At 33.5% G+C, this 19,943-nt stretch overlaps 1 protein-coding gene across 1 annotated transcript in view; it reads right to left on the reverse strand.

The window, feature by feature from the left end:
* LOC126892661 (nose resistant to fluoxetine protein 6-like) overlaps window positions 1-19,943 on the reverse strand; it is a 142,736-nt gene that overhangs the window by 106,226 nt on the left and 16,567 nt on the right. The window contains exons 3-4 of the mRNA XM_050662303.1: window positions 4,368-4,606; window positions 1,928-2,228 (exon numbers count right to left, since the gene is read on the reverse strand). Coding sequence (XP_050518260.1) covers window positions 1,928-2,228; window positions 4,368-4,606 — 540 coding nt within the window. The remainder of the gene's footprint in view (window positions 1-1,927; window positions 2,229-4,367; window positions 4,607-19,943) is intronic.

Consider the following 19,943-nt stretch of genomic DNA (forward strand, 5'->3'; position numbering starts at 1 on the left):
GTCACTAGTATAATATATATGCCACAATATCATAACTTAAAAATAACCACCGACCTGTTTTGGGATTTTTCCTTAAAGTCACTGGTTTACGAAATAACGAATTTATTCCTTTCATTTGCACCATACTGTCGGTGGAAAATAGTGTCGCGCACGCTTGATTTGCAATTAAAAAACAAAGGAGTTTTGAATATTGTATTGCCAAAAACTCTTCGGGATTTCATCAATCGATGTTTAAAGAATATCTACATATCTTGGCAACATTCAAATTTTCAGTTTTTCACATAGTTTTTGAGGGTTAAAAATGGCCGATTTCGAAATTTTTCAATTTTTAATCGCTTATATTATGTCAAAAACTATCAACTTTAGCGAAAAGTCACTAAAGACCTTTTCTGTTTGAATCGATCCAAAAAACCTAAAAAAATTTTGTTCCATCCAAAAAAAATAATTTTAGGAAAAAAACAAAAAAAAAGTTCAAAAAATCTTTGACCAACTTTTGGTCCTGGCAACATGCAAATTTGTTAAAAGGGGTCCTTTTTGAGTAAGATTATGCAAAAAATCCGAATTAGAATATTTTTCCTAGCGGATGCGCAGTGGCTTTCTGGACTAGTTAGTTATTTATTGAATGAAAATATTTGTTATATTATTACATAATAATTATTTGTTAAGTTATTTATATTTTTAAGAATTGAATGTATTCCCGGAAATGAAGAAAACTAAAAATATCTCAGAAACTAATAAGTTTAGGTATAGGAGATGCTATATAAAAATGAAAGAGTATCATAAATACAGTATTTCAGAAAAAATAAAATATAGGGTGATCTATTAAAAAAAAATTGAGAAAATCGTAATTTTGTTTTGTAGTTTAAAAGTGCTTATAAAAATGAATGTTCTACTAAAAATTATTGGCTTAGAATGATGTTGATATACCAATCTAAAAACTGTTACATCAGTTGTATATTGTTTTGATTTATGTTTCATGTAAGTTATTTATTGAATAAAAATAATCTTGTTATATTATTATATACAATACAAAGTTTTTTTGTAGCAATTTTACGATTCTTGTATATTAGGGAAATATGATAATTTCTTAATATCACATTTATTGGTATATTGACTGCATATTGCTATGGTTTACATTTTATGTTAGTTATTTACCTAATAAAAATAATTTTGTTTAATTATCACTCAATACTAACTTATTTCTACTAGAAAAATTGAATGTATTCCCGAAATTTGAAGAAAACTAAAAATATCTCGGAAAGTAATCAGTTTAGATATAGGGAATGTTATATAAAAATAAAAGAGTATATTAAATACAATAATGTTGAAAAATAAAATATAGGGTGATCCATTTAAAAAAATAGAGAAAATCGTAATTTGGTTTTGTAGTTCACCCTGTATAGAAATATTCGTCAATGATGTGATTTGGACTTAATTTAGAAACTACAGTATATTGTTTATCTTATTACATAAAACAAATTATTGTATACGAATTACTTCTTTATATACAGGGTGTTAATCTCACAGTGATTTCGAAATAAAAATGGTCATAACTTGTTAAATACTCTGTATTGTAATGCAAAACCATATATTATATGAACAAGAATTATGAGAGGAATATAAATATGAAAAAATATATAGGGTGTCCCATTTAAAAAATTATATGTTTGATATACCACGCAATTACTGATCACCTTGTAGAAATGGACATATTTTCCTAGAGTGGAGAATACCATTGCCTACATTTTTTTTAAATAACTTTTCTCGATATTTTATACCATAATGGAGTTATCGACCGATCCCGCACTAAAAACTCATCCTGTATATGGGATGGATTATGATGATAATGGTGATGATGAAGATATCCTTATTTTTTGCTCAATGGTATTATAGTATCTTAATAATAATAAATACTTAGTATTCTTACCGTTTCTACGAACTTCGTGTTAGAAACTGAACTGATTAGACCTGCCATGGACGTGTGACTCAAAATAACAATAACTATATTGTAAAATCGAAGACCTTGCAATGGTCTTAAATAGTCGACTTCTGGCGTGCTTTTTACAGTTCTAAGTCTGATCCAGCTTGTACATAAAGAAAACGAGTTGACTATTCTTCCATAGCTTGTATTAGAAAATTTTTCGTAGTCTTTCTCATACCAGTTTTCTATTACATTATCTACACTTGTACATAAAAGTACAATACTTATGTAGACAATGAAAAAGTAGCTAAAACAAATACGTAATTAAATAAATTGTTTCATATGCATAAAATAAGTAAAGGCAAAAAATATAAGTGCTCAGACTTACAGAATCAGAAGTGGAAGATCAAGTGAATAGAGCAAACAGAGCGGCAGGTTGCCTAAATGACACAATATGGAAAAATAAAAATATCGCAAAAGAAATGAAAGGCAGAATTTACAAAACAGGTCATCAGACCAATAATGACATACGCGGCAGAAACACGACCCGACACAGAGAGGACAAAAATATTGCTCTAAACAGCGGAGATGAAAACCCTTCGAAAAATCGATGGCAAGGTGGATAACATTAATAACTGGGTAAGAAACAGAAGAATAGAATGGAATGACCACATAAACCGAATGACGACAAATATAGTAGTCAGAACAGCGAGAGACGGTTCCCCAATAGGAAGACGATCAGTGGGAAGACCACGAAAACGATGGAACGATAACTTACTAGAGGCACATTGAAAAAACACTCAGAGTCATGTCTATACAAAAAGAAGAAGGAGAAGAAGAAGACTTACAGAATGCATAGCAGCTGGTTTCAACCAAAAGCAATATATAGAAGCAGCCTTTCTGAATGTAAGTCAATCCTTAGACAGAGTGTAGCATGAAGGACTGGCATACAAAATGAGAGAATATGGATACAGCGGCGCCATGACAAACCTTATCTGCTCGTACCTAAACGACCGGAGGTTCAGAGTCCAAGTAATGTCAGTTCTATCTGAACACGGAATTCCGGAAGCTGGAGTACCACAGGGGGCAGTCATACCACCCCTCCTACATAACATATATTCAGCAGGTGTTCCAAGAACATTCAGGAACACTAATCACACTTTACGCAGACGACACTGCAATCGAAGCACAACAATGAAACCTGGATATAGCTGTAAGAACTCTACAGACGGAGTTGGATACGATACAATGGAGTATCCAATGGGAAATAGCAATAAATCCAGAAAAGACCAAGAGATTATCTCCAAAAAGAGAAGAGATAACTCAGAAGAATAGCTAAGAGTTCAAGATAGACCCATCGAATGGCGAAACGAAGCTAAATAGGTAGGTGTCACAATAGACCAAGGTCTAACATTCACACCACATGTTAACGCAACAGTCCAGAAAATAGCAACGGTCAGAGCCGGAATATGAGAACTTACCGGAAGAACAAACAAATTAGCTATGAAAACAAAATTAAAAATGATAAACAGCATCATACTACCAATTATTACATTATGCATCTCTTGCATGGAAACACACAAGTCTTAGCAACAAAAATAAAATTCAAGCAGCACACAGTAACTGCCTTAGAGAAGTTGAAAATTTCCCCAGATACGTCGCCAAATGGTTCCTATTCAGAGACCTAAAACAAATAAGGGTGCTGGATCCAAGACAATTTCATCTTTGACAAACTATAGCTGTTCCAAAGCAATATTTCCAACATTTCCAATATTTTCATCGAAATAACCTAATTCTAGTCTACGTCCCACTTGTTAGAATCCACAGTAGTTATAGTATGTAGTTGTATCTAGTTATAACTACTATCCAGTATAAGAAGTTTAGAAGAAGTTTTTCATCTTTGCCCTATGTAATGTTAGATAATCTGCACAAAAAAATTTGTGACTTTTGATTTTGTTTTTTTTATTGTTGTATCAATTGAAGATTGTAGAAAAGACAGAAAGATCAATGGAAAGTCAAATGCTGAACGTTAAACTGAGAGACAGCAAAAGAAACGAATGGATTCGTAACAAAAAAGTGAGATATGTTTCAACTCGCCTCAAGTAACAACGCTTAAAGTTCGCCGGACATACCCTAAGGCAAAAGTATAAAAGATGGACTAAGATAATTACATAATATGTAATTATCTATCTTATGTAAGTATATATTATATACTGGAAACCGTGGAACCACAAACGAAAAAGGAGATGACCACAAATTCGATGGTCAGATGACCGGAAGAAACACGCCAGGTCAAAATGAATGCAAAATGCCCAAGAGATAGATAGAGAGAGAGAGAGAGAGAGAGAGAGAGAGAGAGAGAGAGACATGGAAGAAGGAAGAAAAGGCCTATGTCCAAGGATTGATGTTTAGGGCGGAATAGATTGATAGATTGATTGAAACTTACGCAACTAATATATCTATCCAGTCAACTGGGAATTTAGATTTGTTTGTGTCACATGTCAAATTTTTGACGGTTCCTCTGAATCCATACTTAAACATTTTTTTATCGTAACAATTATTAATTTGTTTCGTTAGCGTGGTGCTGTCTTCAAACTTTTCTGTAACATTGGGACAAGTAGTCGGAACACATATCCAGTGTCTCAAGTTATCATGTCTGTAATTGTAACTGTCTTTTGATAATTCCTAAAATACATAAATAAATAATTAGATTAGAAATAAAATAAATTAATAACTCAATAATAAACTTAATAGTCATTGGCTAATTTGATAATAAATTAGTTCTTTTAGAAAAAATTCTTGTTACGTTTGATATGAATGAATGAATGAATTTGTTAAACTACATTACACAATTACAAGGTTTGTAGCAAGTCAGACTTCAATCATGTAAAACATAGGTTCTCAAACTTATTTTGTCTGCCGCCCACATCGAAAATTAATTATTTTCTAGCGCCCCCCATTTTTTTTTACTTTACTACATCTTAAGAATCACAATCGCAGTCATTATTTTAATAAGTAAATTATGCGTGTCATGTGAAAATAAGACTTTCTGATGAGAGTAATTTAAAACACCATTTTGTAATATTAGGAAAACTTTTATTCATGTTATTAAAACAAACATTTCAATTTGAATTTTAAAACTAATCTAATGTGAAGGATGAATCTGATGATTTTTAACAAGTTTGTTAATATCAGGCTCGAATTTACTCAAAAACAGCCGTAAGTCACCGCGTTTGGTAATCTGCAACCGATTTCTCTTTTTAGTTAGCAACGTTGCCACAGCACTAAATCCACGTTCACACAAATACGATGATGGGAATGCTATCAAAAATAGTTGAACGATGGACCACAATCCAGGGTACAATTGCGGGATTAGCCTTTGTAGCCAAAATTCTTGGTATCCATTTTTGAATTTTATTTTTATTTCCTCGTTCGTTGTCAGTTCTATGAGTTCTTCTTCCAGCTGGGGTGATCCTGCTGTGTTGACATTTGAAAAAGGATCCAACACCCAGTCCGGTATTTCCAAGTTTAAAATGTCCTGGAATCGTTCTGTGAAATTCCTGTGGAGGTTCTCCAAATGTTGGCAATAAACAAGCAAGTCGTCGTTGTTGAAGGATACTGCTGACAAATTAGGGAAATTGTGAAACTCACGTCTGCCGATATTATTCTTGTATAAGAGCAGTTTAGCTACAAAAGCAGCAATGACATTTTTTGTTTTAATCAAATTCGAGTCGTCACCTTGAAGTTGGAGATTGACATCATTAAATAATTTATATAGGTCTGTCAAGTACGCAATATCATTCTTTGAAGTGATGAGGTTGTCGTGCAATTCTTTGTATTTGTTTTCCAAGAACTCTATCACAGACTCAAACAGATTGTAAAATCGAGTCAGACAGTTACCTCTTGATAACCAACGTACTTCTGTGTGAAATAGCAATCGGTTGAAATCTTCATCATTAGCAACACAAAGCTGATTAAATAATCGGTCATTTAAAGAGCTGTTTCGGATTTTATTGACTGCTGTGATGATATATTGCAGTGATTGAGAGAGACGCTCACTCAAATTTCTCGCAACCAAATGTTGTCTATGAACGACGCAATGTACAGCGAGCACATCTGGAATTTTATTTTTTAAGTACGCTATGAAGCCTTTGTGACGTCCTGTCATAGCCGGAGCGCCATCCGTAGCAGCTGATATAATATTCTTCAGTGGAATTTCTTTCTCATCACAAAATTTTTCCAGTGTATTAAATATGGTCTCTCCTTTTGTATCGGTCTCTAAATTTCTGGCAAATAATAGTTCTTGACATATTTTATCATTTTTAATAAACCTCACGTATGACCGCAACAATGCTTCACCAGTTGGTAAAGTGGACTCATCTAACTGAATTGAGAATTTAGAAGTCTTCAGATGATTGCACAACGACTCTTCAATGTTTTCAGCCATCTCATCAATTCGTCTTTGCAAGGAACTATTGCTCAAAGGAATTTTTCGGATAATATCTGCCGCTGGTTTATGGAGCACAGTAGTTATTACTTCTTTTATTGCCGGTAAAATTAAATCCTCTCCAATAGTGTGAGGTTTACCTGTTCGAGCAATTAGCAAGGAGATATTGTAGGAAGCTCGGAGTCCGTCCTCGTCTTGCTTAGAAGCCGCTGAAAAAAGTTTTGACACAGTTGGCTGAGCTGCGTGCTTCTTTTCCAAGTCTTGAAAATAAGTCACATTTTTGTCTTTTTTATCTGAATGCATTTTATTCAAATGATCTTGCAACCTTGAGGGTTTCATCGCTTCATTCGAAAATGTTTTTTGACAAAGAAGGCACATAGGCGAATATGGATTTGTAGGATTTTCAATAAATCCATATTTTATATATTCCGCGCTGTACTGCCGTTTCTTCTTTTTTGCTTCCGACATAATTTTGTCTTCAAAAATGCCGAAGTAAAGAATCGAGTATTAAAAACTTGCTAATGACACCACTCACAGTATTCTTACTGAGCAAATTAGGCACTGTACGTACAGCACTTTATCTCGTCACTAAATTCACTTGTTTTCGTAATAACGCGATGCTCCTTGACGTCTGAGACGTTCGGTCCCTAGTAGAGCAGATTGTCGAATGACATGACTGGATGGCGTGCGCTTTTATATGAGGCAGCGGGCGGGCCTCGCCTCGGCCTCGGCAGCGGGCGGGGAATCGATAAAAAGCGGTATTATAACCAGTAGGTAGGTTTTCCTCTCAGAGAGCTAGAGTATTATTATATTTTCTAGAAAAAGCAGTTTTGATATTTTTGAGTATTCTTTAAAGATAATTTTTGTAATAGAATTGTGTTGTTTTTTTTTGATATTTTAATAAACTGATTAATTATTGTGGTAAAAAATTAAATTAGCCATTGCCCCTGTAAACCGCTTCAATGCCCCCCAATCTTCTCTGTGCCCTTTACCGCCCCCCTAGAGGCCTCCAGCGCCCACAAGGGGCGTTATCGCCCACTTTGAGAACCACTGATGTAAAATAAACAAGTAAAAACCTACCTATACATAAAATATTAGAATATACCTAAAATACACAAAAAATACCTAAAATATAGGTACAAATAATAATTTCACACATAAGTATATCACAACAATTTCAATTCAAATAGTATAAAATTATGTAAGTACTGTATTACAGACAAGTAATAAAAGATATTAGATAGATGAGTACTTTCCATGAACTTCAACGAAACTTGAAATATTCAAGGTATTCCTCCACTGAATAAAAACAGTTTTTATTCAGTATTCTTTTCACGGTTTTTTTAAAAGCATTTAACTTACATTTTTTATATAACCTTTCAACACGTTGTAAAGCTTGTAATCTAAAGAATTTCTTTTTAGTTCAGAAAGCCACTGCGCATCCGCTAGGAAAAATATTCCGATTCGGATTTTTTTGCACAATCTTACTCAAAAAGGACCCCTTTTAACAAATTTGCATGTTGCCATTACCAAAAGTGGGTCAAAAATTTTTTAAAGGTTTTTTTTGTTTTTTTCCTAAAATTATTTTTTTTTGCATGGAACAAAGTTTTTTTAGGTTTTTTGGATCATTCCAAACCGAAAAGATCTGTAGTGACATTTCTCTTAAGTTGATAGTTTTTGACATATAAGCGATTAAAAATTGAAAAATTGCGAAATTGGACATATTTAACCCTCAAAAACTAGGTGAAAAACGGAAAATTTGAATGTTGCTCAGATTGGTAGATATTCTTTAAACATCGACTGATGAAATCCCGAAGAGTTTTTTGCAATACAATATTCAAAACTCCTTTGTTTTTTAATTGTTAATAAAGCGTGCGCGATACTATTTTCCACCGACAGTATGGTGCAAATGAAAGGAATAAATTCGTTATTTCGTAAACCGGCGAGTTTAAGGAAAAATCCCGAAACAGATCGATTTTTATTTTTAAGTTATGATATTGTGGCATATATGGTATACTAGTGTCGTCATCCATCTGAGCGTGATGACGTAATCGCTGATTTTTTTTAAATAAGAATAGGAGTCGTGTGCTACCTCATTTGAAAGATTCTTCAATTCTCTATTCATTAATATAAACATTTATATAATTATTTATACAGGGTGTCTTTCTACTTCTTTTTTTGTAAAATAATTTAATTTAATAAACATTTTTTGGACACCCTGTATAAATATTTATGTAAATGTTTACATCACTGAATAGGGAATTGAAAAACCTTTCAAATGAGCTACCACACGACACCTATTCTCATTTAAAAAAAATAATCGATTACGTCATCACGCCCAGACGGATGACGTCACTAGTATACTACCATATATGCCACAATATCATAACTTAAAAATAAAAATCGATCTGTTTCGGGTGTTTGAATTTAATCAACCATCTGATCTTGGCAACAACGCTCATACCTCTTTCCCCTCGTAGCGCCACTATCTTGACCTGTTTTGGCCAACCTTTTGAACCTACGAGTTTCCTCCACACCCAAAACTACACTTTTAACCGCCACCGAAGTGGTCGATTGCAGAACACACACACGATTTCAAAAACTGTAAGTTGTACGTTTTCATTACGATTCATAGCAAATAAATGATTTCAACCATTGTTAACATCGACATACCATTCGAATAATGTTTTTGGTAGTAATATAATACATTCATATTGAAGTACTAGCAGTGTTTTGACTCATTACATAATAAAATTAAACCTCTACCTATGGAAATATACCACTATCGAAGGAACCACAGAAAATCCATCTGAGAAAACAGCTGTACCGGTTGTTTTCTGTACCTTGGCTCAAGAAGTAAGCCACACTTGAACGATTAGAAGCCCTAGTTCGTTCATCGGGTTTTTTTCCTTAAAGTCGCCGGTTTACGAAATAACGAATTTATTCCTTTCATTTGCACCATACTGTATACACATGCAACGGTGGAAAATAGTGTCGCGCACGCGTGATTAGAAATTAAAAAACAAAGGAGTTTTGAATACTGTATTGCAAAAAACTCTTCGGGATTTAATCAATCGATGTTACGATGTTTAAAGAATATCTACCTACCTTGGCAACATTCAAATTTTAAGTTTTTCACATAGTTTTTGAAGGTTAAAAATTCCGATTTCGCAATTTTTAAATTTTTAATCGCTTATATGTCAAAAACTATCCACTTTAGAGAAAAGTCCCTAAAGACCTTTTCTGTTTGGAATGATCCAAAAAACCTAAAAAAACTTTGTTTCATGCAAAAAAATAATTTTAGGAAAAAAAAACAAAAAAAAAACGTTTAAAAAATTTTTGACACACTTTTGGTCTTGGAAACATGCAAATTTGTTGAAAGGGATCCTTTTTGAGTAAGACTGTGCAAAAAATCCGAATCGGAATATTTTCCCTAGCGGATGCACAGTGGCTTTCTGGATTATTTGGACTTAGACGGTAACGATTAATTCTGATATTATCTGCCTGTCTGGTGTTGTAATTATGAATATCATGTTGTTTTACAAGATTAAAAACGAAATTAAAACTAAATTAAATTAAAACTTACAAATTAAAAAACTGTAACCCTTCGTCACTGGAATTGATTTCTAATCTACAATTTTTAGAATTTTGACATTTAAAAATTCTAACCACTTTCAAACCACAAAACTGTCAAAACTTTTGTTGTAATTTATTGCTCATATTGTCATTACCATGACAACGCGAAAGTTGGATATCTGATTATATGAAAATGTGCCAAAAAACAGTGCGAAAAAGTAAATCCCATTTAAAATACATTGTTACTTCACGCACACTTTAAACCGTTCACTCACTGCTATCTATAATGACAGTTTTCACAAACTAAAAACTTATACATAATATGACATAGAGTAGATAAACTGTTTTTTTTTGAGGGTTTTTGCGTATTTTTTCTATTTTATAGACTTCAAAATAGATCAAATGTTCGTTTTTTTTATAGTTTATATAAAAATTTAAGTAACTGAATCTCTTCCAACATTTTAAAAAAGGAGAAAAACGTTCAAACCCCCAAAAACTCCATAAAAAACAGTTTTTTGAGCATTCCTGAACCCCATAAAAAACTGAGCAATACAGTGTTTGATAAAATACATAAGATTAAAAAAATTAGACCTGCCGCCAACCCCAAAAGTATTAGTCCTGTCGCCAGGGGGGGTACAAGCAACGGCCTCCTTAATTCAGATGGACTTACCCAAGTTTTTTTTATATATTTTGACCCGTAGAATACGAATTTTTTGGGTAACAGTTGATCCGGATGTCGATAAGTTTGTTATGGACAAAGAACTTGAGGAATTACATAAGAGCGATTTCTCGCAAAACGAAATATCTTTTTGTAATTTTTGGGTCATTTTAAGCAAAAAATATTCCTACCAGTTTTTTCGTAGAATGCATAGTTTTCGAGATAACCGCGGTTGAACTTTCAAAAAATCGAAAAATTGCAATTTTTGAACCCGAATAACTTTTGATTAAAAAATAAAGTAGCAATTCTGCTTACCGCATTTGAAAGTTTAAGTCAAATTATATCGGTTTTGATTATTTGAATTGCTAAAAATTAATTTTTTTATTGTTAAACAAATCTATAAACACATAGTGTTTCCCGTACCTAATACATGCGTTTTAACGCATGCTACGTAGAAATTGCCTCGCTTGCACTTGTAGCTACTCTACCTACTCGTTCGATTTTAAATGAGAAATCATTGAAAACATCACTCACATACTAGGTGTTTATAACTTTGTTTAACAATAAAATAATAAATTTTTAACAATGCAAATAATCAAAACCGATATAATTTGACTTAAACTTTCAAATGCGGTAAGCAGAATTGCTACTTTATTTTTTAATCAAAAGTTATTCGTGTTCAAATATGACAATTTTTCGATTTTTTGAAAGTTCAACCGCGGTTATCTCGAAAACTATGCATTCTACGAAAAAACTTGTAAGAATATTTTTTGCTTAAAATGACCCAAAAATTACAAAAAGATATTTCGTTTTGCGAGAAATCGCTCTTATGTAATTCCTCAAGTTCTTTGTCTATAACAATCTTATCGACATCCGGATCAACTGTTACCCAAAAAATTCGTATTCTACGGGTCAAAATATATAAAAAACTTGGGTAAGTCCATCTGAATTAAGGAGGCCGTTGTACCCCCCCTGGCGACAGGACTATATACGCATTTTCTAAAAAAAAACTTCAATGAAGAGTTTCAAATTCTACATATTCAAAATAAAGGCCTTAGGCTATCTTTTTTAGAATCTATGGAAATTAATAAACTGAAAAATTCAGATATAATTCTGAATGACCAACTCGAGACAAACAGCTCCCCACTCCTCAACCTCTTCAGTTGAAGACTTAAAAAGGCAAACACATTGTAAACTATATCACTTGAGAAAGGCACTCCGCCGAAACAGCTGTAGTCACTTAGTTATAATAAATTTTGTGGAAGTATAGAAAACCAACGTTTTCAGTGTTTTATTGTTAGATAAAATGAACTTCCATCAAGTAACGGTCGAATCCATCAATTATTTACAGGAAGCCAATACAGGGCTATTGACCATATTGTTTTCAAGATTGCTTTTAAAGCGTTTACACACAATGATAAGTTGCAACAACTCGATTGACCTTGATAAGTTGTTTGATATATCGCTGTGTTTAAACGATCCTTTAAGGATCGAGTCAATCAAGGTCTATCAAGGTCAATCGAGTTGTTGCAACTTATCATTGTGTGTAAACGGTGCATCGCACGACTTATCAAAGTTGGAGTTGGGTTGAGGTTGGTATCAACTTATCACAAGGATCGAGTTGTTTTAATTTATCGTCGTGTCTAAACGGTACAGCGATTTATCATTGGACTTGGGTCGTATCAATTTAGGAGAATCTTACCGTATTAGAATTTATTTACATATATAATTAAATAATGTACAGGGTGATTGATTAGTGGGGTAAAGCTACGTAGATCCGTTATAGTAATAGATAGCAATAAAAGTTAATAACAAAAATTGTAGCCAACTTTTAGATTCACATTTATAAAATTAATTAGAATGTTACATAGGGTGTTCGATAACATAGTGGCAGAAATCATAGAGCAAAACAGCGAAACCAAACAAGTTTGATTTCTCCGCTCGCACTCTTTGTTATTTTTCCGAAAAATGAATCTCGATGTCCTGATATCTGAAGTGTTTCAAAGAAAGCTGTTTTTGAATCAGTAAGATTCCCTATTCAGATGACGACGATGGCTTTTTAAATTTATAACTTTATGCAATTTTATAATTAAATAAATATTATGTAACTTAATAATTATTATTAGTTCTACGTTCTACAGTGTGGCAAAACCAAATGGAATAAATTCATTATTTCGTAAACCGACGACTAAAAAATCCGGACATATTTTTAAATTATGATTTTTTGGCATTTACATACTAGTGACGTCATCCATCTCGAAGCTGAAATAAAAAATATACATGCGGACCAATGTAAAAAAGGTCATTTCATTGTTGTCTTCTTACCGGCGTGAGAAATACAAAATAAGATTTACTATTTTATTTGGACATAAGTCACAATTCGAGTTTGAAATCAAGTTTACTTGACGTTTCGAGTTTCACTTCGGAAATCGTTATCAGTATATAAAAAAACATTCATAAATTAAAAATTTAACTTTTGTTTCTGGTGAAGCAACGCAGTTGGAACAAGCAGAATATTATAATTATTGTCACCGGAAAGCGAAAAAGGTAACGCACAACTTGAAAGAACTTATATATTTCTAACTTCGTTTCTGGTGAAGCAACGCAGTTGGAACAAGCAGATATATTATAGTTGTGTCACCGGAAAGCGAAAAAGGTAACGCACAACTTGGGAGAACCTATAGATTTCCAACTTGGTTTCTGGTGAAGGAACGCAGTTGGAACAAGCAGATATATTATAATTGTGTCACCGGAAAGCGAAAAAGGTAACGAATAACTTGGAAGAGCCTATAGTTTTCTAACTTCGTTTCTGGTGAAGCAACGCAGTTGGAACAATCAGATATATTATAATTGTGTCACCGGAAAGCGAAAAAGGTAGTCCCTGAAAACTATAGGTTTTTCCAAGTTGTGCGTTACCTTTTTCGCTTACCGGTGACACAATTATAATATATCTGCTTGTTCCAACTCGTTGCTTCACCAGAAGCGAAGTTAGAAAACTATAGGGTCTTCCAAGTTGTGAGTTACCTTTTTCACTTTCCGGTGACACAATTATAATATATCTGGTTGTTCCAACCCTGTTGCTTCACCAGAAGCGAAGTTAGAAAACTATAGATTCTTCCAAGTTGTGCGTTACCTTTTTCGCTTTCTGGAGACACAATTATAATATATCTGCTTGTTCCAACTCCATTGCTTCACCAGAAACGAAGTTAGAAAAGTATAGGTTCTTCCAAGTTGTGCGTTACCTTTTTTGCTTCCCGGTGACACAATTATAATATATCTGCTTGTTCCAACTCCGTTGCTTCACCAGAAGCGAAGTTAGAAAAGTATAGGCTCTTCCAAGTTGTGAGTTACCTTTTTCACTTTCCGGTGACACAATTATAATATATCTGGTTGTTCCAACCCTGTTGCTTCACCAGAAGTGAAGTTAGAAAACTATAGGTTCTTCCAGGTTGTGCGTTACCTTTTTCGCTTCCCGGTGACACAATTATAATATATCTGCTTGTTCCAACTCCGTTGCTTCACCAGAAGCGAAGTTAGAAAAGTATAGGCTCTTCCAAGTTGTGAGTTACCTTTTTCACTTTCCGGTGACACAATTATAATATATCTGGTTGTTCCAACCCTGTTGCTTCACCAGAAGTGAAGTTAGAAAACTATAGGTTCTTCCAGGTTGTGCGTTACCTTTTTCGCTTCCCGGTGACACAATTTTAATATATCTGCTTGTTCCAACTCCGTTGCTTCACCAGAAGCGAAGTTAGAAAACTATAGGCTCTTCCAAGTTGTGAGTTACCTTTTTCACTTTCCGGTGACACAATTATAATATATCTGGTTGTTCCAACCCTGTTGCTTCACCAGAAGCGAAGTTAGAAAACTATAGGTTCTTCCAAGTTGTGCGTTACCTTTTTTGCTTTCCGGTGACAATTATAATATTATATCAGCTGCTTTTTCCAACTGTGTTGCTTCACCAGAAACAAAGTTAAATTTTTAATGTATGAATGTTTTTTGTTGATATTTTCAACTCAGGCGCTCCAAAACCAACAAACCACTCGCAAACCCGTCCAAATACGTATTGCGAACCATCAAAGCTTTTGTGGAAAAACCGACAGAAGTTGACGTGCCTGATCCCTTGATCACGCATTTTTAATTACTTTTTCTTTTGCGTAGACAGACGAATAGGGAATGTTGTATACAAATTAAAGTACGGTAATGGTACTTTTTAATAGTGATATAAAATACAGGGTATCCCATTTAAATTTTACTGAAAAAATAATGTACCTACCTACTTGAGTTTTAACTCACCCTTTATTAGACATAAAGTAAATTAGCAATATCAATCATTTTTAAAAATTTTGACAATAAATAAAATATGGCATCAATAAACCATTGCCGTTGTGCTTATTTTTATTTATACAGTGAGTTGAACTTGTTACGATTTTCATATAAAATTGGTTATAACTTTGTAAATACCCTGTATAACATACCCAACCTTTATATTTTGAAAGTAACAGGATCTATTTGTTTACGATGAAAACTAGTTATAATTCATTGAAGGGTCTAAAAGGGTCTAATGTACACAATGGTCCCCTCTTCAACTTGTTGTGGTCAACTTATCGCAGCGTCTAAACAGCGTTTCAACCTCAACAAATCACAGCAACTTGTCATCACAACTAGTTGCTGGACTTATCGCTGTGTTTAAACGCCCCTTAACAACACAAAATATCTGGTTTCTAAACATGTGCGTGAAAAACAACGTGTTCCCGAAATACATAAAGTTAAAAACCAACAACCGCAGTGCCGCTGCCATAGCAGGTATCCACCAGGGTCAAACCAGATGGCTGAAACGGGATAGGAGCACCCAGTACAGAAAACGAGATATTAAGGGTCGTTTAAACACAGCGATATATCAAACAACTTATCAAGGTCAATCGAGTTGTTGCAACTTATCATTGTGTGTAAACGGTGCATCGCACAACTTATCAAAGTTGGAGTTGGGTTGAAGGTGGTATCGCATTGAATCGCAGCGTCTAAACAGTGTTTCAACTTGTCATCACAACTAGTTGCTGTGACTTATCGTTGTGTTTAAACGACGCTTTATAGCTGTTTATCTTAACCTCTTAAGTGGGCAGAAATATTTGCAGAGATGTACCGTGCGGTGGGGAGAATTTTTTTTTCTGTATATGTGTTAAATTTTTGTAATTGATCATTGAGAAAGGTACATACGGCAATATTATACAAGTTTTTTCAAGATTTAGCTATATAAATTTTTATTGTTCATAGGCGGGTAGAATGTTTTCGTATAGGGTATAATAAAAAGGATAAAAAATAATAAAAATAATTATTACCTAGTATAATTATTGTTACATTTGTTAAAATGTGACAACGGATTATAGTAATATAAATTTTCATTGTTCATAGGCGGGTAATATGTGTGCGTATAGGGTAATAGAAAAAATAAAATTTAATAAAAAATAATTATTACTATCATTGTTACATTTCTCAAAATGCGACCAAAGATTATATAAATTTTCAATGTTCATAGGCGGGTAATATGTTTGAGTATAGGGGAAAGAATAAAAAAATAATAAAAAATAATTGTTACTATAATAAAATTGTTTCATTTTTTGTTAGAATGTAAAAAATGATTTACTAATTTCATAGTAAAAACATAGAACCAGTGGCGTTACAAAAACCGCTCATTTATTTTTACATTGAATAGAAGTTGGAAAAACTTACCTAAAAGGTAAACTGCAATATAGGTATACAAATCCTGATGGACATTTAAAATGTTTTGAACTGGAACACTCGCGAAATGTACATGGTTTATAAGTTTAATGTCTAATAATTTAACAACGTATGGTATTTACCAAAGCACGGAACAGCACAAAGTGGGGCTTCACAAGAAGTACACATCACATTTGTTTCCTTTCTAATTTTGTGTGAGTTACACACTACACATCTTCTAGAGCTATGTTGTCTTGCTCCACTGGGAGGAGTGAATTCTGGAAAATGTCGTCCAGTAAGTCGAGCGGGAGTATCAGGATTTAACATTCTGCTCGTGGAAACTGCTGTCGATGCACCATATTTCTCAAAAATTCTGTTAACGACATCTAGTCTAAAATTCAAATGCCATAATGGCCCACCTCGTTTTTTGTATAGTACAAAGGCATTGAACATTGCTACATCTACTAAATGCCTGAATATTTTTTGATAATATTTTTTTAGCCTTTTCCTTGCCATGCTATATGTGACTAAATATTGATCTGATAGGTCGACTCCCCCCATCCCTTTATTGTAGTCTACTATGACCTCTGGTTTTTGTAATACTTGCCCTCTTTTATTTTGTATTTGTATCATACTAGCGTCATGTGTTGTACTTAGCATGGTTATATCTTTCTTATCGCTCCATTTAAGACACATAAGTTTTTTTTTATACGCAGCAGCATTTTCTCCTTTTTTAAGCTTTTTTTTTGTCACTTGCGTCGGAAGATTTTTTCTATTTATGCGTACAGTTCCTAGGGCATCGGTGTTGAAATCACACAAAATGTCCAATAATTCGGGTGAGGAATAATAATTGTCTGTAACGATCCTGTGACCTTTTCCTAGTATATCATTGGCTAAAGATAACACAATTTTTGTAGGTTTCGTCAAACGTGATATATCACGTCCGTGGATTTCTGAGAGCAGGTCAGTATCATTTCCTGTATACATAACAATTTTGTAAACATACCCCGAACTTGCCTCGCAAAGCCTGTATGACTCCATACCAAACCTAGCTCTTTTCTTGGGGATATATATTTTCCAGCTTAATCGACCCTTCCACAGAAGTAGGCTTTCATCTATAGAGACATCCTGTTCAAGATCACAAGCTGTTGAAAATTTGTTGACCAAATAATCCATTACTGGCTTTATTTTATACAGTCTAGGGTGAATATTTATTGTAGGATCAAATGTTTCGTTGTCGCTAAAATGGAGGAATTTAAGTAGCAAAAAAAATCGTTTCTCTGTCATCATTTGATAAAATATAGGTGTTTCTATAAGTTTCTTTCTTGAAAAAAACATACTGCTTTTGGGCTTTTGGATAATGCCCTGAAGAAATAAAATTCCTAACAACAGTTTTATTTCAGAAGCGCTAGTAGGAATCCAGTCTCTGTCTCTAGCCCTTCTTTTCATTTGTCCTTGGTCAGTTTTTTCTCGAATTTTATTTTGTGCATACCTGTTAGTCTCCGTTGCAATCATTTCTGCAAATTCGTCATCAATAAAATATTCATAAAATTCTATTGGTTCTGCGGCTGATACCAGATCGTGGTGTACCCCCACATTTTCATTAAATACAAACCTTTCCCTTTCATTTCCAGTTTCAGTCCATGTATCATTTTGCATGATAGGGGGAATCAAATCTTGCTCATCTTCAGATGATTCATCTTCTGAGCTAGTAACTGTAGCCGTTCTACATCGATGTAGCTCTTCAATCAACCCTTTTCTCTACTAGTGCTAGGGACTGAATGTGGAGGGTCTTCCAATTCATCAATATCCTCTGATTCAGAAGACATATAATCCACGTCTCTTTCTTCATCGCTAGCTTCAGCCATTTGCTGTAAAAGTTGGATGTCCTTATCATCATCAAAACGAAATGCTCGCTTCATTTCTATGATTATAAAGTCTAATTTGTGGGAAACAGAACACTCGTAAAAAGTTTTTATAATTACATAAATAAAACTAGATCGTTATAATAATTGAATTTGCGGAGTAGGAACACTCGTAAAAAGTTTGTATAATTACATAAATAAAACTAAATCACTATAATAATTGAATTTGCGGAGTACCTGCTAGAAAAATAATATCACTTTTTAAAAACAACAAGACCCTCGTGTTTATTTCAGTCACCATAAAATGAAACTAAATATTTAGCTAAAAATAAAATACAAAGGGTCTCTATTCCGAAAAGCAATAAATTTTATATCCACTTGAAGACAAGCTTACATTTCAAAAACGAACCCAACATTTATAAAACGAGCATTTAGTACACACAGTGTCATCTTTAAATTTCAAAGTAAATTATATTCCTAGATAATCCTTATTTCACATAGCAGAAATTTTTCTTTAGCGCGTACCCTATTGCAGATTCCGACAATTCTCGCGCGCTCCTGTGTTCGCTCGCCTTACAGGAAACTGCTCCATATCTCTGGAACCTTAGACAAGGAAAAAAGAGAGGACGGGTAACACCCATTTAACACACACGTTCCAAAAGTGAAGCCAGTTTTTGGTTTGTTTGTCACCAGAAACATGGCGGTCACGTCAAAAATAACAATGGGTTGCCAGTGGTGGGTGTTCGTTGAAGGTTAAAATTTCATAAAAAATAAAGTAAATCATCATCTAAAACTCGTAATAAAAACATATGTATGTATTGAAACATATGTACGTAATATGAGCAACTTAATAAAACATTTACCGTACACAAATTCTTCATTTTAAATACATTTCATGTTTTTATTTTAAATACTCAATGCATAACAATACCCCAAAGATACGTCGATGATCAAAATCCCTGGTGTCAGTTTGGCTTCACTTTTGGTCATAGGATTACTCGTCCTCTCTCTTTCCTTGTCTAAGTCTGGAACCGATTTAAATAAAATAAACTTAAAAATAGTTTTAGGTTCAGGGCAGTCAACGCTATCTATTAGTGAAAACCATAACTTTATAAGTTAAGTAATATAGGCGCCATAAACCAAAAACGGAAATTGTCGGTCAGCCCACTCTGCTATGCATCTAGAGCGGACGACTAAAGTCGTCTAGCCCGCTTGAGGGGTTAAGGTATGTCATTCAGAATTACATTATAGATTAGATAATATAGAATTTGATATCCTAGATTCTAAAGTAAGAACTGTAGTAGATAATATAATAGACAAAAAATTTAATACACAATGTAAAAAACTAAATAATCTAATTTGCAATAGTAAAAAACTCAATACTCATACAACAAATTTTTCAAATCATAGTTTTTTCAATAGATTTATAAACTTAACAGATACTAAATTCAATAATAGTGAAATAGAACTTTTAGAGAAAGGATTCAAACACAACTTGCCTCAACATAATAATCAAAAAAATTTAGAATATTTAGGTGTAGAATGTGAAGTAGCGTTAAACAAAACTGCCAAAAACATAGAAAAAAGCATCATTTCAAAATCTATTACTGATGTATGAGTAAAGGGACAGCACCGGTACGGGCGCAATTTGACGCTTTTTTACATGTAAATCTCCATAAGAAATTTTAAGGTCCATTCTGCTCATTTTTGTCTCGTTTTGTGGTGGAGGCCCGACTTTTACGTCACGATTGGACCAAT

Source organism: Diabrotica virgifera, chromosome 9 (assembly GCF_917563875.1).
Source record: "Diabrotica virgifera virgifera chromosome 9, PGI_DIABVI_V3a".
Taxonomy (NCBI): domain Eukaryota; kingdom Metazoa; phylum Arthropoda; class Insecta; order Coleoptera; family Chrysomelidae; genus Diabrotica; species Diabrotica virgifera.